General features: G+C 45.9%; 1 protein-coding gene across 9 annotated transcripts in view; it reads right to left on the reverse strand.

The window, feature by feature from the left end:
• The window catches only part of BICD1 (BICD cargo adaptor 1), a 296,972-nt gene that overhangs the window by 182,333 nt on the left and 86,764 nt on the right, over positions 1-27,875 (reverse strand). For all 9 annotated transcript variants that reach the window (XM_073650094.1, XM_073650100.1, XM_073650093.1 and 6 more), the window contains exons 2-3: positions 26,905-27,117; positions 1,702-1,854 (exon numbers count right to left, since the gene is read on the reverse strand). In XM_073650094.1, coding sequence (XP_073506195.1) covers positions 1,702-1,854; positions 26,905-27,117 — 366 coding nt within the window. The remainder of the gene's footprint in view (positions 1-1,701; positions 1,855-26,904; positions 27,118-27,875) is intronic.

The following is a 27,875-nucleotide window of genomic DNA, read 5'->3' on the forward strand; positions in this document are numbered from 1 at the left end:
CAAGCTTTTTGGAGATGGAAATGTCATTCTCCACCAGGACTTGGCACCTGTCCACACGGCCAAAAGTACCAATACCTGGTTTACACACAACAGTATCACTGTGCTTGATTGGCAGCAAACTCGCCTGACCTTAAAGGGAATCTGTCACTCCCTCGGAGATATCAGACCACTACTATGGCCATACAGGGTATAGAAAAGTAAATACCTGTATGGCCCATAGTAGAGGTTTGATTGCAGAAAAGAGTGTTTTTATCACCTCCATTGTCCACAGGCTTGGCTTCCGGGAGACGCCAAGAAATCCCAGCATAACTGTTTATTATTCCCCGAAATCCCCGCCTATATGCTTAGTTACCATATTCCCCCCTCCCCTGCACATCATAGGGCCCTGTGATGTGCTCTGTGCTCACTGACTTCCCGGGCACCTCACATAGAGCTCACATAGAGCGCGCTTTGCTTCCTCCCGGCGCCGTCTCTCCGTGCACTGCGCTGCAGGGTTCTACTGAGCAGGCGCCCGGGGGTCACTGTCACTTCCTGGCGCCTGCGTCGGACTGTGTCAATGACTTCCTTCTGGACATCTGTCAAGTCAGCAGTCTTCCCCATGATTGTGGAGCCTACTGAAACAGACTAAGGGACCTTTTTAAACGCTTCGGAAGCCTTTGCTGGTGTTTTTTGTTAATTTTAATTTACTGAGATAATGACTTTTGCGTTTTCATTGGCTGTAAGCTATAATCATCAACATTAACATAAATAAAAACTTGAAATAGATCACTCTGTTTGTAATGACTCTATATAATATAGGAGTTTCACTTTTTGTATTGAAGAACTGAAATAAATTAACTTTTTGATGATATTCTAATTTAGTGAGATGCACTTGTAATTATGGATAAAAAAGACTTAATATTCTAACAATTTAGAAGGGGGGAAAAGGAGAGGATGAAAGAAATAAGTGCAGGGAGATATATCTTCTAACATTTATCCTTATCTAGAGGAAGGCAGAAAGTCTATAAAGTGTGAGCCAAAATACACTAAAAGGGGGTTACTTCTTATCTTGACCCTTGTCTACCATCATACAGCTGAACATTTTGGAAAAAGCGGCTGCTAATTCACATTTTAGTGTTTTGATTCTCATGGTCAGACGCTTCTCAAGACTAAATAAATATACTGACATTAATCTCCCCACATAACTGAGATTCCTCCAGCCGTTATCGCTTTTGTTGCTCTTCTATATGACTCTGTTATTTCTTTGGGAAAAAAAATGTGTTTTTGTGTATGTTTTGGGGTTTTCTTTTTAGTTTTTTTTTTTTTATTCATTTACTTTTTTATTACTTTTATTGTTACTTTTTTTTATTTTTTTATCTTCAGTTTACTGGCCAGTAACAAAAGCGGTATAAGTATTCCCTAACAACAGAGGATCTGGCCAGACATCCCTGGGGCTCTTCTTTGGACGTTGTTCCTGATCACAAGGGCACACTTCCATGATGAGTATGCTCACCATGATAAAGCAAGTGCCTGCCGCTCACATGACGAGCATACTCATCAAGAGTTCCGAACATGTAACACCCAAAATATCCTGCCGGCTTTACAAGCAGCTGACTGACATTGTGCTGTTATTTAGTTAATGTTCTACATTCCGGATAATCTGAATTGTTCTGTAATATCAGTTTGTAGATATATATATCTGAAAATCTGACGGCGGCGTACCTGGTTTTGCTTTAAGGTGGACACTAATTTCTGTAATGTGATGTTCTCTTCTTCCAGCTCGGTGTAATCCTGAAGGAGCCTGGCCTCCCGAAATTTGTACTCTCGGATCTCTTCCTTCATCCTCATCCTCTGCAGCTCCAAAATTTCATTTGTCTAAAAAACAAAAAGAAAACCTATTAAAGTGTAGTGTATACAAAAGCAGAGGAAAGTATATAGGAGATACAATGCCGCATATCCTGAATTATAGCTATAAGGCCCACTTATCTGACGGAGGCCAATAACTTCCCTTTTGGAGACCATCAGACAAGTATACGACGATATACTTTTTTACAGTAGAGAACAACATAATAAAAAAATCAACCTATACTGAGTGGAATTCATTTTTTTGTACATGAACACCCTTGGGTGACTGACAGAGTAGGGCCTGGTGTAACATGGTAGAGCTTGGGCACTGATAGGTCTCCATGTCTTGCCATACGGACCTTATGTGAATAGCTGTGCATTGCTTCTAGGGTAGAATACATCCACTGATGGCCTGCACGCTCGTATGGAATTACAGCTCAGAACTCAGTAAGACCAAGATAGCCTAGTTTAAAATCCCTCCATTGCTCTTGGACTGGTGCGGGGGTATGATGAACTCTTGAAGTATAGAAAGGGTCTGACAGTTTGTGATGGGATCTGGGGGATGATCAATTTTAAAACTGGAACTGGTGTGAGGGTCTGAAGAGTTCTGGGGCTGGTGTGAGGGTCTGATGAGTTCTGGGACAGGTGTGAGGGTCTGATGAGTTCTGGGACTGGTGTGAAGGTCTGATAAAGTCAGGGAATAGTGTGAAGGTCTGATAAAGTCTAGGACTGGTGTGACGGTCTGTTAAGGTCTGGGACTGGAATGAAGGTCTGATAAAGTTTGGGATTGGTGTGAGGGTCTGATAAAGACTGATACTCTTGAGAACATTTGATGAAGTCTGGAACTGGTGAAGTCTTGGATGAAGTGTGGGACTGGTGTGGGTGTCAGATAAACTGTAGGACTAGTTTGAAGATCTGATGAAGCCTGGTACTGGTGCAGGGGTCTTGAGAAGTTTGGGTCTGGTGTGAGGATCTGATATAGTGCATGACTAGTGTGAGGGTTTGATATAGCCTGGAAATGGTCTGAGGGACTGATGAAGTTTCGGATTGGTGAGAACACTGTAACTAGTGTGGGGGGTCTGATGAACTCTTGGACTGGTTCAAGAGTCTGAAAGAGTTTGGGGCAGGTGTGAGTGTCTGATGAAGCCTGGGACTGATGCAGGATTCTTTTGGAGTATAGGACTGGTGCAGGGGTCTTGTGAAGTCTGGGACTGGTGTAGGGGTCTGATAAAGTCTAGGACTGGTGGAGGCTTCTCATGATGTCTGGAACTAGTGCAGGGGCAGATGGAAGTCTGGGCTTCCTGGTGCAGGGGTCTAATAAATTCTAGGACTGGTGTAGGGGTCTAATGAAGTCTGGGACTGGTGCAGGGGTCTGATGAAGTCTGGGAAAGGTGAAGGGGTCTGATGAATTCTGGGACTGGTGCAGCGGTCTGATGAAGTCTAGGACAGCTGCAGAAGTAAGATGAAGTCTGGGACTGGTGCATGGGTCAGATAAAGTCTGGGACTATTGTGGGGGGTCTAATAAAGTCTAGGACTGGTATAGGGGTCTGATGAAATCTAGGATTGGTGCAGGGGTCAGATGACGTCTGGGACTGGTGTAGGGGATCTAATAAAGTCTAGGACTGGTGTAGGGGTCAGATGAAGTCTAGAACTGGTGTAAGGAATGTGAGGCAGTGAGGGGGATCATATGCGAGGGTCAGAATGTATCAAACTAGTTGACCAAGTCGGATTAAGAAAACCTGGCATGGGCTTTTATTTTTGGAGCGATCTACAGGACGGAAGTGGGGTGGGTCGCTCCCTCCTGCCGGGTCTTAAAGGTGGCTCATGTCCACAGTTTTCATTTAAAAACCTGCAACAAAGGTTTGGGTGTGTCAGTGTTGTGTTTGCTAGCAGCAGAGCAGGAAGCTCTGCACTGCAGGCCTGTGTGAAGCTGAACACAGGCCTGTGAAGGCAACATACCTGATGCACCTTAAGTGACATGGCGGTGCAGTCGCCCACGGAAACAGGGTTGTGTTATATATCCGGAGGATAAAGCTGCCTTTACGGTGTGAGTTTTTTGCACAATAAAAACTTTAAGTTAGACATTCTTGGGTCACTGGCTGTTAACAGGCACTGTGTGAACACCACCGCACTACAGGGGTCTAATAAAGTCGGAGACTGGTGTAGGGGTCTGATGAATTCTGGGACTGGTGCAGGGGTCTGATAAAGTCTAGGACTGGTACAGGGGTCTGATGAATGGGGGACTGGTGTAGGGTCCAGATAAAGTCTGGAACCAGTGAGTGGTTAGATCAAGTCAGAGACAATTGTTGGGTTCTCGTAAAGTCTGGGACTGTTTCTGGAGTCTGTTGTAATTTATGGTGCTCATGTCCACCATCTTGTACAAACCAACTTGGAGTACAAAGGAGATTGGTTTAATATAAGGGGTGATATTTATACCTAGAAATTTCTTAGCAAAGCTGAGTGATACTAAGAGTTGTCACGTAGGGTTAACATTAATCCTATACATTAGGGATACGATACAGGATGATGCCAGGAAGTTCTGCAGCAGCTGGGGAGATGCAGGAAAGCTATTGTTTAACAACTTTTATCCCTGCGGTTTTAAGAAACTCCCAGGCTGAAAATACTAACTTGTTGTGCCCCTGGTGTCTCCTCACTTATAGACTGGGGTCATAATTGTCTCAATATTTTGGCATCAAAAGTTTGCAGTTGTGGAGAATAATTGGTGTCAGGAGTTCTCATTAATTTGGAAATAAGCAAAAGAGAGGATCATCCGAGTGTTACAGTAGGGAGTCGGTGTAATACCTATCAGTAGTCTAGCGGGGGAGCCACCGTTCTGCTCGGTACTCAATATTTCCCTATTAAAGGCAAGTGCAATACAATTCAGTAATATTGTATTTTCTCCTTTTACTGTAACAACCAAAGAAGAAATACTTTGACATCAGACCTCATAAAGAATAGAGACGAAAATAGCAATAATTACTCGATACCTGACTGTACAACCCTGAAAATTCATCACTGTGTCCTAATTCTGCCATTGTCTTCGTAGAGCTCTACGGTCATATACTGAAGGAAACAAAAGCTGTGTGCAGCACAGCTCCCCGTCCTCAACGTCTGCACTGGGGATGTAAGAGCTTCTTAAGAGCCTAATGGCAATCGACTTTAGGACACAGATACAGTTCAATATAAAGGTAAATCTGGGAGCCGCCTGCTCCCTGCTCCACCATACACCTGTGCTGCCTGAGGCGCGGCACAGGAGGTATGATGACATCACAACGTCGCGCCTGCTGTGCCCGGCCACATACCGTACAAAGCAGGCAACTTTGGAAAGGGGCTAGGTGATTATTTCTTTTTTATTTTACAGTGGGATCTAGGGACACCATATTGTATGTGGGGCACATGTCTGGGTAGAAGTATGAGGGGGCACAGTGGAGGCATCATACTGTGTAGGAGGCATCTTTGTGGGTAAAAAGGCACTATGGGGGCATACTACTGTGTGGTAGAGGCACTGGAGCACCATACTGTCTTGTGAGCACTGTGGGAACATTATACTGTGTTCTGGACACTGTGGGTATATCAAACTGTGTTGTGGGCACTGTGTGACTATCATACTGTGTTGTCGTCACTGTGGGACTATTATACTGTGTTTTGGGCACTGTGAGACTATCATACTGTGTTGTGGGCACTGTGGGAGCATCATACTGTGTGGTGGGCACTGTGGGAGCATCATACTGTGTTGTGGGCACTGTGGGAGCATCATACTGTGTGGTGGGCACTGTGGGAGCATCATACTGTGTTGTGGGGACATCATACTGTGTTGTGGGCACTGTGGGAGCATCATACTGTTTTGTGGGCACTGTGGGAGCATCATACTGTGTTGTGGGCACTGTGGGAGCATCATACTGTGTTGTGGGCACTGTGGGAGTATTATACTGTGTTGTGGGCACTGTGGGAGCATCATACTGTGTTGTGGGCACTGTGGGAGCATCATACTGTGTTGTGGGCACTGTGGGTGCATCATACTGTGTTGTGGGCACTGTGGGAGCATCATACTGTGTTGTGGGCACTGTGGGAGCATCATACTGTGTTGTGGGCACTGTGGGAGCATCATACTGTGTTGTGGGCACTGTGGGAGCATCATACTGTGTTGTGGGCACTGTGGGGGCATCATACTGTGTTGTGGGCACTGTGGGAGCATCATACTGTGTTGTGGGTACTGTGGGAGCATCATACTGTGTTGTGGGCACTGTGGGAGCATCATACTGTGTTGTGGGCACTGTGGGAGTATCATACTGTGTTGTGGGCACTGTGGGAGCATCATACTGTGTTGTGGGCACTGTGGGAGCATCATACTGTGTGGTGGGCACTGTGGGAGCATCATACTGTGTTGTGGGCACTGTGGGAGCATCATACTGTGTTGTGGGCACTGTGGGGGCATCATACTGTGTTGTGGGCACTGTGGGAGCATCATACTGTGTTGTGGGCACTGTGGGAGCATCATACTGTGTTGTGGGCACTGTGGGAGCATCATACTGTGTTGTGGGCACTTTGGGAGCATCATACTGTGTTGTGGGCACTGTGGGGGCATCATACTGTGTTGTGGGCACTGTGGGAGCATCATACTGTGTTGTGGGTACTGTGGGAGCATCATACTGTGTTGTGGGCACTGTGGGAGCATCATACTGTGCTGTGGGCACTGTGGGAGCATATAGATACTCTTGGTAAAAACAATCCTCTCATAGATATCAGTGCCGACTGTGATCACTGTTAGTGTTTCTTCCTCCCGTACAGCAAGTTCTGTATTTGAGTCTCGTCAGAGACAAGGTAGAAGAAGGGGCTGAGAAATAATTAAAGACTAAGCATTGCAGGTGTTCTGGGATTTAAGAACGCAGCAATGTCCATTAATTTTCTCCTTCTGTTCTGAGTAAGAGAAACTACACATAACCTCAGTAATTTCCAGCCAAGAAGTGTCTTGACCCTTGTTTAGCTGCCGGATCGAACTATGCAAGATTTGTTTGTAGCCTGTAACCATGAAATCACATAGATCTACATAGGCGCTGTATACACAAAACGGTAGATTTGAAATCGAATGAAAAAAAAAAATCAACATCCCTCTCTTCTTCCAAAAAATGTAATCCAGTGATAGCAATGAGCTGGCTCCTGTATACATTTCCTATGTCTCGGAGGCAGAAACCACTGAATTATGTCATTCTTTTGTCTCAAGAAGAGAAAAAATCTCATTAAAATTCACGGCATGCAGGAATACATCACTTTTTTGTTAATTAGTGCAACAAATGCCTTACACTTGGCTTCCTCTATACCCAAAGGAATGTGTGAAAATCCGAGCAGGGAAATATATCACTAGGTGCAGAGATTACAGGCGATAATGAACTTTCCTACACAAGTAGCAGAGCTGAGTTTGTTATATGGCACAGTGGGGCACGTTTATTAGCACTGTCTTAGATAAAGGCATAATAAAAGTATAGGAGACGGGTGCCAGTGTGACGATCGCTGGGCGATAGGTTTGGTAAATCTTCCTTCACGTTAGACACTTATTTCTTCATTATGCCATTTGTTAATTTCATTAATTAATATTAGGATATCACTTTACATAGTGCATCTGCCCTGACGTGTCGTCTGAGCCTAATGTGTCGTCTGAGCCTGATGTGTCGTCTGAGCCTGACGTGTCGTCTGAGCCTTTCCATAGCCTGGATGTTAAACTACTGCAATATCTTCAATGCAAAAATGAAATAACACAATCAGCACTGCTACATATCTATGGGGTTCATTTGAAAGTAAAAAAATGTTTATAAGAACATAAGAAAATGATGCATGAAATGTCAACTATACCGCAACTGGGGACTGAGCCGAGGCCTGAAAAAGGGGTCAACGTAGCTGAAGAAATGTGAAAGCCGATAGTCACATTGTAATCTAGCAAGAAAGAAAAGAATGTCTTCAAGGATTTCAGATACACATTACTTTTGTGAAAGCAGGTGTACAGGACTGGGGAGATAATGGGTAGGGACTGTAGGAACGATGGACGGGGGCACATCCAGGGTGGGGGCTATGGAAGTCCAAGGCAAATCATAGTTCCCTTTCTCACAGCCTATGGGTGCGCTCACATACCGTGGGGAAAAAAAGTATTTAGTCAGCCACCAAACAAAAAGATGAGGTCAGCCTGCAATTGACATCGTAGGTCGACCTCAACTATGAGAGACAAAATGAGAAAGAATTTTTTTTCACATTTTGGTCACCTACAAACAAGCAAGATTTCCGGCTCTCACAGACCTGTAACTTCTTCTTTAAGAGGCTCCTCTGTCCTCCACTCATTACCTGTAGTACTGGCACCTGTTTAAACTTGTTATCAGTATAAAAGACATCAGTCCGCAACCTCAAACAGTCACACTCCAAACTCCACTATGGTGAAGACCAAAGAGCTGTCGAAGGACACCAGAAACAAAATTGTAGCCCTGCACCAGTCTGGGAAGACTGAATCTGCAATAGGCAAACAGCTTGGTGTGAAGAAATCAACTGTGGGAGCAATAATTAGAAAATGGAAGACATACAAGACCAATGATAATCTCCCTCGATCTGGGGCTCCATATAAGATCTCACCCTGTGGGGTCAAAATAATCTCAAGATTGGTGAGCAAAAATCCCAGAGCCACACGGGGGGACTTAGTGAATGACCTGCAGAGAGCTGGGACCAACGTTACACAGTCTACCATCAGTAACACACTACGCCACCAGGGACTCAGAACCTGCAGTGCCAGACGTGTCCCCCTGCTTAAGCCATTACATGTACGGGCCCGTCTGAAGTTTGCTAGAGAGCATTTGGTCGATACAGAAGAGTATTGGGAGAATGTCATATGGTCACATGAAACCAAAGTAGAACTTTTTGGTAGAAACACAACTCGTCGTGTTTGGAGGAGAAAGAATGCTGAGTTGCATCCAAAGAACACCATACCTACTGTGAAGCATGGGGGTGGCAACATCATGCTTTGGGGCTGTTTCTCTGCCAATGGAGAAGGACGACTCATCCGTGTACATGAAAGAATGAATGGGGCCATGTATCGTGAGATTTTGAGTGCAAACCTCCTTCCATCAGCAAGGGCATTGAAGATGAAACGTGGCTAGGTTTTTCAGCATGACCCCAAGCACACTGCCAGGGCAATGAAGGAGTGGCTTCGTAAGAAGCATTTCAAGGTCCTGGAGTGGCCTAGCCAGTCTCCAGATCTAAACCCTATAGAAAACCTTTGGAGGGAGTTGAAAGTCCGTGTTGCCCAGCGACAGTCCCAAAACATCACTGCTCTAGAGGAGATCTGCATGGAGGAATGGGCCAACATACCAGCAGCAGTGTGTGCCAACCTTGTGAAGACTTACAGAAAACGTTTGACCTCTGTCATTGCCAACAAAGGATATATAACAAAGTATTGATATAATCTTTTGTAATTGACCAAATACTTATTTTCCACCAAAATTTGAAAAAAATTTGTTTCCAAATCAGACGATGTGATTTTCAGGATTTGTTTTCTCATTTTGTATCTCATAGTTGAGGTCGACCTATGATGTCAATTACAGGCCTCTCTCATCTTTTTAAGTGGGAGAACTTGCACAATTGGTGGCTGAATAAATACTTTTTTTCCCCACTGTACTTCGCTGCTCTCTCTCCCACGCTCACACACTGCGCTGCTCTCTCCCCCGCACTCACACACTGCGCTGCTCTCTCCTCCACGCTCACATACTGCGCTGCTCTCGCCTCCACGCTCACATACTGCGCTGCTCTCTCCTCCACGCTCACATACTGCGCTGCTCTCGCCTCCACGCTCACATACTGCGCTGCTCTCTCCTCCACGCTCACATACTGCGCTGCTCTCGCCTCCACGCTCACATACTGCGCTGCTCTCTCCTCCACGCTCACATACTGCGCTGCTCTCGCCTCCACGCTCACATACTGCGCTGCTCTCTCCCCCGCACTCACACACTGCGGTGCTCTCGCCCCCACGCTCACATACTGCGCTGCTCTCTCCTCCACGCTCACATACTGCGCTGCTCTCGCCCCCACGCTCAGATACTGCGCTGCTCTCTCCTCCACGCTCACATACTGCGCTGCTCTCGCCCCCACGCTCACATACTGCGCTGCTCTCTCCCCCGTACTCACACACTGCGCTGCTCTCTCCCCCATGCTCACATACTGCGCTGCTCTCTCCCCCTCACTCACACACTGCGCTGCTCTCTCACCCGTGCTCACATACTGCGCTGCTCTCGTCCCCACGCTCACATACTGCGCTGCTCTCTCCCCCGTACTCACACACTGCGCTGCTCTCTCCCCCACGCTCACATACTGCGCTGCTCTCTCCCCCACGCTCACATACTGCGCTGCTCTCGCCTCCACGCTCACATACTGCGCTGCTCTCTCCTCCACGCTCACATACTGCGCTGCTCTCGCCTCCACGCTCACATACTGCGCTGCTCTCTCCTCCACGCTCACATACTGCGCTGCTCTCGCCTCCACGCTCACATACTGTGCTGCTCTCTCCTCCACGCTCACATACTGCGCTGCTCTCGCCTCCACGCTCACATACTGCGCTGCTCTCTCCCCCGCACTCACACACTGCGGTGCTCTCGCCCCCACGCTCACATACTGCGCTGCTCTCTCCTCCACGCTCACATACTGCGCTGCTCTCGCCCCCACGCTCAGATACTGCGCTGCTCTCTCCTCCACGCTCACATACTGCGCTGCTCTCGCCCCCACGCTCACATACTGCGCTGCTCTCTCCCCCGTACTCACACACTGCGCTGCTCTCTCCCCCATGCTCACATACTGCGCTGCTCTCTCCCCCTCACTCACACACTGCGCTGCTCTCTCACCCGTGCTCACATACTGCGCTGCTCTCGTCCCCACGCTCACATACTGCGCTGCTCTCTCCCCCGTACTCACACACTGCGCTGCTCTCTCCCCCACGCTCACATACTGCGCTGCTCTCTCCCCCACGCTCACATACTGCGCTGCTTTCTCCCCTGCGCTCACATACTGCGCTGCTCTCTCCTCCACGCTCACATACGGTGCTGCTCTCTCCCCTCCGCTCACATACTATGCTGCTCTCTCCTCCACACTCACATACTGCGCTACTCTCTCCCCCATGTTCACATACTGCGCTGCTTTCTCCCCTGCGCTCACATACTGCGCTGCTCTCTCCCCCACGTTCACATACTGCGCTGCTCTCTCCCCCGCGTTCACATACTGCGCTGCTTTCTCCCCCACGCTCACATACTGCGCTGCTCTCTCCCCCACGCTCACATACTGCGCTGCTCTCTCTTCCACGCTCACATACTGCACTGCTCTCTCCTCCACGCTCACATACTGCGCTGCTCTCTCCTCCACGCTCACATACTGCGCTGCTCTCTCCCCCACGCTCACATACTACACTGCTCTCTCCTCCACGCTCACATACGGTGCTGCTCTCTCCCCCACGCTCACATAAAGCGCTGCTCTCTCCCCCACGCTCACATACTGCGCTGCTCTCTCCTCCACGCTCACATACTGCACTGCTCTCTCCTCCACGCTCACATACTGCACTGCTCTCTCCTCCACGCTCACATACTGCGCTGCTCTCTCCCCCACGCTCACATACTACACTGCTCTCTCCTCCACGCTCACATACGGTGCTGCTCTCTCCCCCACGCTCACATAAGACGCTGCTCTCTCCCCCACGCTCACATAAAGCGCTGCTCTCTCCCCCACGCTCACATACTGTGCTGCTCTCTCCTCCACGCTCACATACTGCGCTGCTCTCTCCCCCACGCTCACATACTGCGCTGCTCTCTCCTCCACGCTCACATACTAAGTAGATCTCTCCACCACTCTCTCTTTTTCCCCCGGCAGGATACATTTTTTATCTTCCTCGTTTAAGGAGCTGAAATCCAGGAAGAGATCGGAGAGTCTCCTGAAGTGAGTGTCCCTCACTGCTGAGTATTTGGTGCAGTATAGCAGGAGGTGGGTCTCATCCTCCAGAGCTTCCAGATCACAGTGTGGGCACAGTCTGTCCTCCCTGGTCTTGTAGCTCTGTCTGTGTCAGACGGATTCGATGGCCAGATTGTGGGCACTGAGTCTATGCCGGCTCAGGATCTGGAGGTCTCTGGGGTCCGGGAGTTTCTCCAGATATGGGGCCAGTCAGTATTCTCTCTGTAGACTCCGGTACATGGTCAGTTTCTGTGAGGTGATGATATCGTTCCTCCAGTCACTGACGTATCTCTCCTGGCCCTCATCTACCATCTTGCAGATTCTGGCTTTTGTCAGGCTGCTGTAATTAGTGTTTTGGTCAGGTTGGGTTTGGGTGCGCTGTTCCAGGGGTCCAGGTTCATGTAGACCACCTATATGTAGAAGGCTTTATGATGATGGGAGCTTGGATTGCTACTATGTAGGTGAGCCCGGAATGACAGCACCTTCTTCAGAACAGCTATGTCTAGAGGAAATCTGCCCAGCTCAGCCCGACATGCACTGTTGGTGGTGCTCTGATGGACCTGGAGAAGGTGCTTACAGAATTCCAGGTGGAATATTTCTGTTGGGCTGGAATCCCACCTTGACCAGTCTGAGTATGTGTGAGGACCTCAGACTTCGCTGCCGTATAGGAGGATTGAGGAAATGATGGCATCGAAGACCCTCACTGGCGCCTTCAGATGGTAGAGTTTGGATGTCATAGAGGGTTCTGCAGGCCTTGTCCTTCAGGGTCTTTATGGCTTGTTTGATGCTCCATGACTGGTGAATTTCTAGGCCCAGATAGGTGTAATTATCCATTGCTGTAAGAGTTGCTTTTCTTTGGGTTGATGGGTAGTGCCCATGTGGAGCTAAATTTCTCCAAGATTTGCAGGTTGTCTTGGAGGCCTTTCTCGGTTGGTGAGAGCAGCAGTTATTCATCTGTATATAGCAGGAATTTCATCTATCCATCTATTCATCTTCCCTCAGTTATCTGTGTTCTGAAAGGGTCTTGGGGAAGATTTATAAATACTTTCCTAAATTTAGACCGCTTAAACTTAGAAGAGACAGACAAGAGCTGCTCCATATTCGTGACAGTGCCGAACGCTATGTAATACATTTGGGGCTTTATGCTAGATACTTCTCCCTTCCTCTTCACTTTCTTACTTTACACCAATACTTTGCTCCAAAATTATAGCGTGGGATTTGTAAATGTGGCGCATTTTATGTAGTTTCTTAGCAGCGCCACTTTTTCTGAACACTTTACGAAATTGTCTAATAAGGCGCAAAAAGGGTCTAAAACACATAATAAAGTTGATGGGTGCACCATCATGTATCTGTCAGAAAAGTCTGAGGAATTAACCTCAATTAGACAGGTGAGAGGCCGGGGGCTGGGGCTTGGCCTCTGTGGCCGCACGTACACATCCGTACAACTTCCAACACCAGTGCATTTCTGTCAATCTGAAGCTTAACTCTGGATTTGACCGTCACAAAGAGCGGGATATATCCTGTCTGACCTGCGGGTGACTCTCTGTCCTCAGTCTGCCTGGCCCTCACACCATGTATGACTAGTCACCGGTATCCAAAACATCATCTATCGAGGATGGAGAAGATCCGCAACATCCTAACCTACTTTGGGTCTCGATTCCTCACTATTTTGAAGATCTCTGTTTGCTGTCAGTGAATGGACACTGATTGATTGATGTCATTGGGAGAAAGAAAATAATAATCTTGTAGATATTATAACTTTTTAATGGCTAACAAAACTAAATTAAGAGATGTTACAAAGAAAGCTTTCAAAACTTCTTAAGTCTTCTGAGAAGACTTCTTCTCAAAGACTATACTTTTTTTGAAAATGTGTCTTCATCAGGAATGGTATAACAAAGTATCTGAAGAAACACAAATACATAAAAAAAAAAAGAGCAGAGACATGGCATAATAAATGGACATTAAAAAAAACAAACTGAGCTCAGAGGGTGAATCCTTCATTAGCTTAGATAATTGGTGTGAAAGCTTTATTGTCCCAATATCCTTGTAAGATCAGAAGCCTGGTGCCCTCACTGTCTCTGGGGCAGATTCCTCATTTTTTTTTTAGTAAGTCATAAATCCTTGTGACAGATTTAATCCTGTGTGGAGGGGATCACAGACTGTCAGAAATTTTTGTTCACAGACCCCTCAGTATTTTTGTTATTTAATAGAACAGCTGTCATATTGTTGATGTTGTGTCCTGGAACACAGAAATCTTTGGCCATAGGTTGTTGGGTTTTTTGTCTGTAATCGTGTGGCGATGAGACCCCATCCATGTTCTCAGTTTCTGTCCTGTTTCTCCCACATAGAGACCCCAAGTAGGACAAATAGTGCACAAAACTAAGTGCACCCCATTGGAAAAGGAACATGTGAATGTCAAAGGAATCTTACAGTCCTGCTGTGTGTTCGGGATCGGTATCTGGTCTGTGGTCTTTACATGAGTGCAGGTTTTGCAGCTCTTCACATTGCAAGAATAAGTTCCTCTTGGTGTATCAGTTGGTATTGAGCTTCTGATCACAATACTTCTTATATAATGGAGGGTCTTTGAATATTATGTTTAGCCGGTCATCTTTGTATAGGATATGGTGAAGTTTTTTGGCAGTTTTTCTGAGCACTTCAAGCTGTGGGCTGTAGGTCACCACCAGAGATTCATGATTTTTTTTGTCTTTTTCTCCATATTGAAGTAGTTGATTTCTAGGGATCCTTATGGCCAGGGGCAGGCTGGGCCAGGGGGTAAAGGTGCATATGCCCCCCAGGCCGGTCCTCCAGCAGAGGTTTTGGGCCGCCCGGCCGTCAGCCATTGCCTCAATACTGCCGCGGCCACTGTCCTCTGCACACGTCCTCCCATCAGGGCACGCGGCCTGATGGGAGAGCGCGCGCTCTGTTGGGAGAGCAAACGGCCTGATGAGAGGATGCGCGGCTTGTTGGGAGGGTGCGCGGCCTGTTGGGAGGGCTCGTGCAGAGAGGAATGGCTGCGGCGCTAGTGAAAGGGGGATGGCGCGCCCACTGACAAGGGTGAGAAGATGGCGCGTGGGCCCACAGGTAGGTAGTGATAATGGCAGAGGTGATTATTTATTTTTTTAATCTGGGGCCATTATACTGTAAGAAGCGTCATGTGGGGCCATGTATACTGTGTGGAGCATCATGTGGAGTCATGAAGACTGCGTGGAGCACCATGTGGGGCCATGTATACTGTGTGGAGCATCATGTGGGGTTATGTATACTGTGTGGAGCACCACGTGGGGTCATTATACTGTATGGAGCACTATGTGGGGCCATTATACTGTATGAAGCACTATGTGGGGCCATTATACTGAATGGAGGACTATGTGGTGCCATTATACTGCATGGAGGACTATGTGGGGCTATTATTCTGTATGGAGGACTATGTGGTGCCATTATACTGCATGGAGGATTATGTGGGGCCCATTATAGTGTATGGAGGACTATGTGGGGCCCATTATAGTGTATGGAGGACTATGTGGGGCCCATTATAGTGTATGGAGGACTATGTGGGCCCATTATAGTGTATGAAGGACTATGTGGGGCCCATTATAGTGTATGGAGGACTATGTGGGGCCCATTATAGTGTATGGAGGACTATGTGGGGCCCATTATAGTGTATGGAGGACTATGTGGGGCCCATTATACTGTATGGAGGACTATGTGGGGCCCATTATACTGTATGGAGGACTATGTGGGGCCCATTATACTGTATGGAGGACTATGTGGGGCCCATTATACTGTATGGAGGACTATGTGGGGCCCATTATACTGTATGGAGGACTATGTGGGGTCCATTATACTGTAGGGAGGACTATGTGGGGCTATTATACTGTAGGAGGACTCTTTGTGGCCATTATACTGTATGGAGGGCTGTGTGGGGATTACATTTGGAGATTCATACTGTGATGGGGACACCATTCTTTGTCGGGGGGATTGAGGGAGAGGAGTACAGTAGGGTCATCATACTGTGAGTGTGGAGGAAGTCACTGTGGGGGTATTATACTGTGTTTGGGGCACTTTTGTTTGCATCATACATTATTATCTGTTTCATTCAAGGATTTTTATCCTCTGTTAAATTACATATTTAAATTAGGCCATTGGGCCACTGCTTTTTTTATTGCTTTTACATAACATATTATAATACTCAACTATAATTTTTAAATTAATCGTTATATTTGATAAAGAAGAACTTCCTCAATTGTAGACACTTTTTAATAAATATCAAGGTTGGTGCACAACTTTGTCCAAGCTTTTAACTTTGGCCTCTGTGTATTTGAGTTTGACATCTCTGGCTTTAAAGGGAACCTGTCACGTCCTATCTACTATCTACACTGCCCCCATTGCTTTGTTAGTGATGCAATGTGCATCACTGACAACCTTTTTTCATTAAAATCGGTGGTAATATAATGATTTTATAACTTTATATACACTTTGTCCTACCTGCTCGTATTCAGTCATAGGGGTGTGATTCTCTCATACAGTCACTGCTGGGGGCGCCCACGTGTTTGAATATTGCTCCCGGTAAGTGCTATTATTGTGGGGCACATATGCATTTCTACATGTCCGGTGCTGGTCTCGCGCCTGCGCAATGAGGCTGTGCCGCTGCTCATGGGCCACTGTTGTATGCTGGCCCCCTAGGCCAAAATTTGACAGCCAGCCCCTGCTTGTGGCTCTTTTGATCTGGGGTGGTGGCCTTGGTTTAAAAACATCTTTTTAAGTTGAGTTAAGTGTTCATCCCTGTCTGTTGGGTTGGAGCAGATATGATTATATCTAAGGGCCTGGCTGCAGACAATGCATTTTTTTTAATGTGTTTGGGGTGGAAGCTGTCCCATCTGAGGTTTCTGATACACGGATGTCTGGATTGAACCATTTTGAATTTTTATGATGGTATCCTGAAAGTTGATTTTTGCATTTGAGTGGTCCAATGTCAAGTTCATGGTGGGATGAAATGTATGGAATCTTTCACGGAAATTTATAAGTTCTTGTTCAGACTGTCAAGATGTCATCATGAAATAGGCCAAGGGTTTTGATGGATCAGGATGATACTAAGTCATTCTCCATGAAAACGTTGGCATTCCGGGGTGCCATTTTGCCGCCCATAGCAGTTCCGGTGCGTTGTAGGAACAGCTCCTCACAGAAACAGAAAAAGTTATGCGTGAGGATAAATCTGGTGGGTTTATATAGACTCAGAAAGGATCCCATTAGGTTCCAGAAACACTTACAATACTCATTATTCACAACACCTCTGCTACAGAACTTCAGAGACTCTACAGAATCTTATTCATGTTTTCCACAGCACCAAGAAAAAAGAGGGAAAAAAAACACCGAGGGGTCTGTGAACAAAAAATGATGTGACAGTCTTTCATTCCCTCCGCACAGGATTAAATCTGTCACAAGGATTTATGACTTACTACAAAATCTGAGGAATCTGCTCCAGACACAGTGAGGGCATCAGGTCTCTGATCTTACATGGATATTGGGACAATAAAACTCTCACACCAATTATCTAAGAACTGGGAACAATCAACCAGTGTCCATTCAATTTTATCAACTGGCTAAAACGGGACCAAAACCTTTTTTTTTTCTTTTAAATGAATGTACACTGACACATTGTAGCAAACTTCCATTATAAAAAAAGAAGTTTGTGCTTCTGTTCATTTTAAAGGGATTCTCCAGGACTTTGCTGTTGATGAGAGGATACACACTCAATATCAGATTGGTGAAGGTCCACACTCCAGGATCAACTAATTAAAGAGGCTACAGCACTCTAATTAGCAGTAATTCCCTTTAATTGTAATTTAAGTGAATAGGACAGAACTGCAGTACTGGGCATAACCACTATCAAAAGTATGGCGCTGCAACTGGTGAAAAAATAATAGACAAAGAGGTACTTGAAGTGATAATCCCCTTCGATCAGGTGATCAGCAGGGATGGCAAGAGTAAGACTCCCAAAAACCTGATACTTATGGCCCATTCTAATGATATATCTTAAATGTTGTAGTTCTGGAACATCCCTTTAAGGATTAACCTCTTTATGACATTTAGTCATGCACTTACAGCCAATAGACCTCTAAATAAATACTTCAGCCACCCTGGGAGGCATTAGTGACTGGCACCCTGGAGGTGATTAGTGGTTGGCACTCTGGGGAACACTCATGGTAGCCATGCTGGTGGACAAGTGTTATTGGACCTGGGACATCTGTGGAATGTTATTTGTGGATAGTATTTGGGGATGATTGGTGGCTGGCAATCTCGGGAGACTTTGTCGTAGGAACTCTGGAGGGGAGGGTAACTGTGATTAGATCTGGGGCATTGCACTCTTTGGGTCATCTGTGGCAGGAGTTCTGTGGGGCATTGGTGGCGAGCACTATGGGAGTGATTGATGTTTGGCCCACTAGGGAGCCTTCACAACAGGCATTCTATAGACATTTCTGTCTGGCATTCTTTGGGGCATTAGTGACTAGCACTCATGCACTTGGTGGATGAACTTCTACGAAGCATTCTTGGTTGGTGCACTATGAAACAGCTGCCAGGCATCAGTGGCTTGTACTAAGGGGGGCATCTATAGCAATCAGTCTAAGAGGCATCTGTAGCTGGCCCTCTAGGATGGCTCTGACTGCCATTCTGTGGGGCATTAACGACTTGCACTCTGGCACTTGGTGGTTGACACTCTAGAAAGCATTCATTGATGGTGTACTAGGAGTCAGTTGGGAATTATCATTAGCTTGCCCTCTGGTATGGCGCTCTGACTGGCATTCTGAGGGGTATTAGTGACTAGCACTCTGGCACTTGTTGGTTGACACTCTGGATAGCATTTATGGATGTTTCACTAGCGCAAACAGCTGTGGAGCACATGTGGTTTGCACTCTGGCGGCATCTATAGCAATCAGTCTGGGAATCATCTTTAGCTGGCCCTCTTAGATGGAGCTCTGACTGGCATTATGTGGGGCATTAGTGACTTGAACTCTGGCACTTGGTGGTTGACCCTCTAGAAAGCATTCATTGATGGTGTGCTAGGAGGCAGCTGGGAATCATATTTAGCGGCTTCTGGGAAGGATCTCTGGCTGGCATTCAGTGGGGCATTAGTAACTAGCACTCTGGCACTTGATGGTTGACACTCTAGAAAGCATTCATGAATGTTCACTAGCGCAAACAGCTGTGGAGGATAAGTGGTTTGCGCTCTGAGGGGCATCTATGACAATCAGTCTGGGAATCATCTTTAGCTGGCCCTCTTGGATGGAGCTCTGACAGGCATTATGTGGGGCATTAGTGACTTGAACTCTGGCACTTGGTGGTTGACCTTCTAGAAGGCATTCATTGATGGTGTACTAGAAGGTAGCTGGGAATCATACTTAGCTGGCCCTCTGGGATGGATCTCTGCCTGGGATTCAGTGGGGCAATAGTGACTAGCACTCTGGCACTTGGTGGTTGACAGTTTAGAAAGCATTCATGTATGGTTCACAAGCACAATCAGCTGTGGAGCATCAGTAGTTTGCACTCTGGTGGGGGGGACATCTATGGCAATCAGTCTGGGAATCATCTTTAGCTGGCCCTCTTGGATGGAGAACCAACTGACATTCTGTGGTGCATAAGTGACTTGAAATCTGGCACTTAGTGGTTCACACTCTAGAAAGCATTCATTGATGGTACACTAGAAGACAACTGGGAATAATCTGTAGGTGGCCCTCTGGGATGGTGCTCTGGCTGGCATTCTGGGAGCACCTGTTAACAATCTGGCATTTGGACCTGGGTTCTGTGGTGCTACTGTTGTTGGCACTCTGACAGTCTTGGTGGCTTATGTGTCTGTCAGTCTGGGATGGTGTGGTGATTGGCACTTTGCATGCCATCTGTATCTGGCACTGGGCCACAACTCTGACAGGCATTCTAGGGGGCATTTGCCATTGACACTCTCGAGAATATTTCAGTCTGCCCTTTAAGGGGGCACATGTTGCCGGGATTAAAGGAACCTAATAAAGGAACCTTGTTGCGTTCAATAAGTAGTTCTGGAGCATCAGAACCCAGATTATCAGATTCCAGATTAATAGGCTTTTCCTTTGTTTTGACTGCCGCAGTCACATTGTAGATTCTCCTGTACTCAGTCAGTTTGGACTCCTCATATTGATTTTTCATCGCATTAGAACAAAATGACTTTTAAAGTGTCAGGTCATGGTCTCGTGCCAGCACTTCGGGTGATCTGATATTATCTGCATACTGATAACCCTGCAGTCAGGGGAGAACAGGCAGAATTGGGGATCAGTAACACAAGGAGTGAGCTGAGATGGCCTTTATCTATTAGATGCATGGAAAAATACTTATTCACTGAACTGTCCATCTTCAGGAGCGCAACTCTCTCCCGGCAAAAAGGAAGACAGGAGGCAGGGGAGCGGGGTGCTCCTGAAGACAGAAGATGAGAAAACCTCTTTAAATTAATTTTAGGTCCTAGTCTGAACCCTGAATTCATTTGTGTTGCTATGATGGGGATCGACTGGCAGCGAGCTCAGCAGTGGTCAGGAGAAGTCATCATGGGGGTCTGACCTGGGTGGAGATGAAAAATGTAAGAGAACGAAAGATGTCGCTGTATTTTATTGTGTAGTCTGCAGTGTAATCCTACTATACAGACTTCACTATTGTAGGATCATTGTATGGCGGCATTACTTTTTATATTAGTCTTCATATAGTGATAGTGCATTCTTATCTTGACTGTCTGACATGAAGGCACAAGTCTACTGTCTCTCCCATCTCTATGTATACAGAAGTAGCAGCAGAATGTAATACGTTGTCAAGTAGTACTGAGCAGTTAGCTGTGAATCCAGCACTGGGTGAGCTAAACACTTACTAGAAACCTCTAGCCCTATCTGTCTGTGTCTCCCGGTCTTTTCCTTTTTGCTCCTCCCTCCACCTAAAATCAATAGGCAGCTGTAATCTGATCCCTCAGTACACTAGCAGTTAGTCTTGCTTTGACCAATACATTAATAGCTGATTTTCATAGGAAATAATAAGTTCAGGGGGAAAAGTGTCTCAAGAAGTATATTTACATAATTTTTTATACTCAATTGTACTATAAAAAGTAATGTGTCACCATAAAATGAAATATTGGAGGAGGAGGAGGTGAGCTGTGACATCACCTATAGTGAATGGTGGATCCTGTGTTATCTACTGTATATAGATGTGTTATCAGTCATTGTACAGGAGGAGGAGGTGAGCTGTGATATCACCTATTGTAAATGGTGGATCCTGTGTTATCTATTGTATATAGAGGTGTTATCAGTCATTGTACAGGAGGAGGTGAGCTGTGACATCACCTATTGTAAATGTTGGATCCTGTGTTATCTACTGTATATAGAGGTGTTATCAGTCATTGTACAGGAGGAGGAGGAGGTGAGCTGTGACATCACCTATTGTGAATGGTGGATCCTGTGTTATCTGCTGTATATAGAGGTGTTATCAGTCATTGTACAGGAGGAGGAGGTGAGCTGTGACATCACCTATTGTGAATGGTGCATCCTGTGTTATCTACTGTATATAGAGGTGTTATCAGTCATTGTACAGGAGGAGGAGGTGAGCTGTGATATCACCTGTTGCGAATGGTGGATCCCGCATTATCTACTGTATATAGAGGTGTTATCAGTCATTGTACAGGGGTAGGGAGGTGAGCTGTGATATCACTTATTGTAAATGGTGGATCCTGTGCTACCTACTGTAAATAGAGGTGTTATCAGTCATTGTACAGGAGGAGGAGGTGAGCTGTGACATCACCTATTGTGAATGGTGGATCCTGTGTTATCTACTGTATATAGAGGTGTTATCAGTCATTGTACAGGAGGAGGAGGTGAGCTGTGACATCACCTATTGTGAATGGTGGATCCTGTGTTATCTACTGTATATAGAGGTGTTATCAGTCATTGTACAGGAGGAGGAGGTGAGCTGTGACATCACCTATTGTGAATGGTGGATCCTGTGTTATCTACTGTATATAGAGGTGTTATCAGTCATTGTACAGGAGGAGGAGGTGAGCTGTGACATCACCTATTGTGAATGGTGGATCCTGTGTTATCTACTATATATAGAGGTGTTATCAGTTATTGTATAGGAGGAGGAGGTGAGCTGTGACATCACCTATTGTGAATAGTGGATCCTGTTTTATGTACTGCTTATAGAGGTGTTATCAGTCATTGTACAGGAGGAGGAGGTGAGCTGTGACATCATCTATTGTGAATGGTGCATCCTGTGTTATCTACTGTATATAGAGGTGTTATCAGTCATTGTACTGGAGGAGGAGGAGGTGAGCTGTGACATCACCTATTGTGAATGGTGCATCCTGTGTTATCTACTGTATATAGAGGTGTTATCAGTCATTGTACAGGAGGGCGAGGAGGTGAGCTGTGATATCACCTATTGTGAATGGTGGATCCCGCGTTATCTACTGTATATAGAGGTGTTATCAGTCATTGTACAGGGGGGGGGAGGTGAGCTGTGATATCACCTATTGTGAATGGTGGATCCTGTGTTATCTACTGTATATAGAGGTGTTATCAGTCATTGTACAGGGGGGGGGGAGGTGAGCTGTGATATCACCTATTGTGAATGGTGGATCCTGTGTTATCTACTGTATATAGAGGTGTTATCAGTCATTGTACAGGAGGAGGAGGAGGTGAGCTGTGATATCACCTGTTGTGAATGGTGGATCCTGTGTTATCTACTGTATATAGAGGTGTTATCAGTCATTGTACAGGAGGAGGAGGAGGTGAGCTGTGTCAAAGATCTTTGACAAAGCATTGGCGAAACGCCAATTTGATGTGTCCTTTTCTAGGTTTTTGATGATAATGAAAGTGCTGAAAAGTCTTCTGTACAAAACAACAAGTGTGAGTCTAGTGGCTATTGTGAATATTGCAATATTTCTGATTTTTTTTTCTATATAAATAATGATATGGAAAAAAAAAAAAAAAAACAAGAGCACAATTTTTTTAAACATTTTTCAAAAAAATTGATTTCAAGAAAAGGTCATTTTTTGATGATACATTTCCTTCAAGAAAAGTTTGCTGAAACAATTGTGACCTTTTAACTCCTTAAAAGGGTGTTCCCAGAAACACAAGTTGTCACTTATCTACATTGGAACAGAACAATGAGGACCGGGATTCTAGTGATAATCAGGGTCAACTTCTTAGATTTATATCCTGGATTGGCCAGACACAGGTATGGCTTCAAAGATTCCTGGCGATCAGGTGTGATTGCCTGGTGAAGTTGCTGCCAGCCGCACATGTTCCCTACAGCGGCCACTACAGGAGAAACACGGTATTACATGCCAGCCATTTAAATGAAGGTCAGATCTAGTCTGCAAGAGTAAAAGTCTAACAAACGGGAGAGGGGAAAGATAAGAGCACATGGCCTCCCCTCACATTTTTAGGGTCATCACTCTCTTATTTATCACCGTTCACTCGCTGTCTCCACTTCGGGTCATTTTGACATTTTATCTGCTTTTTTCTTGTTTGCGCTCAGTTAATATATAACCTCACTGTCACTTGCATTTTAGGATTTTATCATTTTTTTTCCTAATTATTCACATTCTTCATTTTATTTTACACCATTATATAACTTGTAGATCATAGCTGTATATATAGTATAAAGGAATGAGTTTAGCCCTATTCACATGAATACTGCAGTACCACACACAGCCTATGAGTGGCGCTGTTTTTTTTAAATCAACGGCAACCCAAACTATTATGAGGTGGTTTAAAATGGCAATTTATCCTATGCATTGTGGTCCTACCTGTAAGGCAGATAATCCTATCTCTGGATCACATCTCTCCCATACATACATTCTGTGTTCTCTATGAGAAAGCCACCGACGGACATGTTGGCGGCGGATTATCTCAGGGAGAACAATGCGATTGGTGGTAGTCTGAAATCGGACATGCGTGATCGACATCTCTCCCTACTGTTAGTCGGCCGGCGCCCCCATATATACGCTAGACCATTGTCAGAACCTGACGATATCGACATTAGTCAAATGTGTACGGGGGCCTAGGACTGATCTTTCTGTTCAGAATAGAAGCTCTTCCCTTCTTCAGTTCAAAAGAAGGAGTGGAAGACAAAAATCTCCAAAAACTGCTTATTAATTCATCAGGTCAGGAGAGCAATCAAAGACACAGGGTGGTGTTATAAGAGAGTCTTTTATGATAGGGTTGTCCAAATTTTGAGATGAAAGTCTGCAGTCACTTAATGTAACTGCAGATTTCGAATCCTCGAGGTGTGCGCACCACATGTTGTCAGGATTCTACGGTGCTGGCAAATTCTCAGGATTCTACTGTGCCGGCCACATTACGACTAGACGTTCTCTGCCCCACATGTTGTCAGGATTCCACGGTGCAGGCAAATTCTCAGGATTCTACTGTACCGGCCACATTCCGACTAGACATTCTCTTCCATACATGTTGTCGGGATTCTACTGTGCTGGCCACATTCCGACTAGACATTCTCTTCCCTACATGTTGTCAGGATTCTACGGTGCAGGCAAATTCTCAGGATTCTACTGTGCCGACCACATTCCGACTAGACGTTCTCTGCCCCACGTGTTGTCAGGATTCTACTGTGCCGGCCACATTCCGACTAGACGTTCTCTGCCCCACGTGTTGTCAGGATTCTACGGTGCTGGCAAATTCTCAGGATTCTACTGTGCCAGCCACATTCCGACTAGACGTTTTCTGCCCCACATGTTGTCAGGATTTTACGGTGCTGACAAATTCTCAGGATTCTACTGGGCCGGCCACATTCCGTCTAGACGTTCTCTGCCCCACGCGTTGTCAGGATTCTACGGTGCTGGCAAATTCTCAGGATTCTACTGTGCCGGCCACATTCTGACTAGACGTTCTCTGCCCCACATGTTGTCAGGATTCTACGGTGCTGGCAAATTCTTAGGATTTTACTGTGCCGGCCACATTCCGACTAGACATTCTCTGCCCCACAATGTTGTCAGGATTCTACAGTGCTGGCAAATTCTCAGGATTCTACGGTGGAGGCCACATTCCGACTAGATGTTCTCGGCCTCGCTCAATACAAGTGAAGTGAGCAAGGCCGAGCATGTCTACTCTGCACGTGACATCATGTATGCTGTTGAATCCTCGCAGCATGCTCACCACACGTTGTCAGGATTCTCTGAGGCCGGCAATTTCTCAGGATTCTAGGGTGGAGGCCACATTCTGACTACACGTGCTCAGTGTCGCTCAATACAAGTGAATTGAGCAAGGCCACACACGTCTAGTCTGCATGTGATATCATGTATGCTGTTGAATCCTCACAGTGTGCGAACCACACGCTGTTAGGATTATCCAGTGCCAGGAAATTTTCAGGATTCTACGGTGCAAGCCACATTCCGACTAGAAGTACTCGGCCTCTCTCAATACAAGTGAGTTGAGCAAGGCTGCCCATGTCTAGTCTGTACGTAACATCATGTATGCTTTTGAATCATCGCAGCATGAGCACCACATGCTTTCAGAATCCTCTGTTGCCGGCGGATTCACCGTTGCCGGCCATATTCCAGTTAGATGTGCTTGGTCTTGCACATTACAAGTGAATTGAGGGAGGCCACACACGTCTAGTTGGCATGTGACAGTATGTATGCAAATCGCATACTTTCTGTCATATCACTGCCCCTTTTGGCCTCCAGCATCGGAAAATCCTGACAGCGTACCGTGCGCTTACTCTGATATACCCTTATAGAACACATGGAAAAGGTTTGCATTTACAAGACTACCCATTTACGTGGTATAATTTTGGCTTCCGCTTACCACCACTAGGGGGAGCTTACTGTACACAGCTTATTATTCAGATTAACAGTACAAAGTAAGTTGCTGTGTTCCCTCTAGTGGTGACAGCAGGCAGCCAGAATTTTATCATTTTAAAGGGGTGACATAAATTCCTTAAAAACTCCACCGGTGTAGATTTATAAAATAAAAATTAATTAATACCCTTTGCTTTATTTTTTAGGTATTTTAATTCTGAATCTCCCCGAATGCGTAGCTTTTTTGCATTTTGAACTTCCGTTTTTGAGGGGTGTAGACAGTCCTAAATTCATCCTCAAGCTACGGTTCCCAGAATGCAACTGTGGTTTTGTACCCACCCCTTACACCCTCCATATCACTTGTTTCCCACTCAATCATTACCCACAGTGAAGGTGTGATTCATGCCGGCTGTGAAAAAGGCTGTTTCGCCTGTTAGTGTATGCCACCTCAGGGGAAACAGATGAGCAGGGAAGCTAAAACATTATGGGTTTTGTACCCACCTCTTACACCCTCCATATTACTTGTTTCCCACTCAGTCATTACCCACAGTGAAGGCGTGATTCATGCTGGCTGTGAAAAGGAGCAGTTTCACCTGTCAGTGTATGCCACCTCAGGGGAAACAGATGAGCAGGGAATCTAAAACATTATGGGTTTTGTACCCACCCCTTACACCCCCCATATTACTTGTTTCCCACTCAGTCATTACCCACAGTGAAGGCGTGATTCATGCTGGCTGTGAAAAGGAGCAGTTTCACCTGTCAGTGTATGCCACCTCAGGTGAAACAGATGAGCAGAGAAGCTAAAACATTATGGGTTTTGTACCCACCCCTTACATCACTTGTTTCCCACTCAGTCGTTACCCGCAGTGAAGGCATGATTCATGCCAGCTGTGAAAAGGAGCAGTTTCACCTGTCAATGTATGCCACCTCAGGAGAGACGATAAAATTTAAGGGTTTTGTACCCAGCCCTTACATCACCCATATCACTTGTTTCCCACTCAGTCGTTACCCGCAGTGAAGGCATGATTCATGCTGGCTGTGAAAAGGAGCAGTTTCGCCTGTCAGTGTATGCCACCTCAGGGGAGACGGATGAGCAGGGAAGATAAAATTTAAGGGTAGGGCAAGACGGGCTTAAACTTCGCCCACCACGAAGGCCAATAATGTTTCACAATGGTATGACTATTGGCCAGCCGTAAGTGGGCAAAGCATCGTCGCGCCATCTAGTCCTTCCCGAATGGTGGACTTTCACTTTAGGATTCTACAGGACACCAACAAGGGTATTCACAATGGTGGGCTACCTCCTTTAAGTCCTGGACCAGGACGTTGAGACGCTCGTTCTCTCCTTGTACGTTGGTGATCACAGCCCTGCTCTGCCTCACGTCGTTCTGCATTTCCAGTATTCTACCCAGATAATACTCCTCCTTGGTGGCAGACTCCTGCAGTAAAGTCTCCTCCCGGGTCTCGCCATCTTCTGCAACTTTGCGGTGGACGGTGAAGGACTGTCCGAAGGCCTAGAAAAAATAAAACATAAAAGAAAGTATGAAAATGACCTCTATGTAAAATCATAGTCATAAAGGGTCTTAAATATGGACCTAACTCTCCGCTGATGGCACAAATAGACATCGGAATACCCGGGTCTTCGATCGGGACACAAAGACGTTCACACCAGAATTTCTTTTGGTATGGTCAAGACTCAAGACCCATCTTCTTATAGGATTTTTGGTTACATAAGAGGTTGCTTAATTGTGGTGGATTCTGTGTTATCTACTGTATATAGAGGTGTTATCGGTCACTGTACAGGAGGAGGAGAAGGTGAGCTGTGACATCATCTATTGTGAATGGTGGATCCTGTGTTATCTACTGTATATAGAGGAGTTATCAGTCATTGTACAGGAGGAGGAGGAGGTGAGCTGTGACATCACCTATTGCGAATGGTGGATCCTGTGTTATCTACTGTATATAGAGGTGCTATCAGTCATTGTACAGGAGTAGGAGGTGAGCTGTGACATCACCTATTTTGAATGGTGGATCCTGTGTTATCTACTGTATATAGAGGTGTTATCAGTCATTGCACAGGAGGAGGAGGTGAGCTGTGACATCACCTATTGTGAATGGTGGATCCTGTGTTATCTACTGTATATAGAGGTGTTAGCAATCATTATACAGGAGGAGGAGGAGGTGAGCTGTGACATCACCTATTGTGAATTATGGATCCTGTGTTATCTACTGTATATAGAGGTGTTAGCAATCATTATACAGGAGGAGGAGG

This window comes from Phyllobates terribilis, unplaced genomic scaffold (assembly GCF_046119375.1).
Source record: "Phyllobates terribilis strain yellow unplaced genomic scaffold, ASM4611937v1 Scaffold_10__3_contigs__length_209671492, whole genome shotgun sequence".
Classification (NCBI taxonomy): Eukaryota; Metazoa; Chordata; class Amphibia; order Anura; family Dendrobatidae; genus Phyllobates; species Phyllobates terribilis.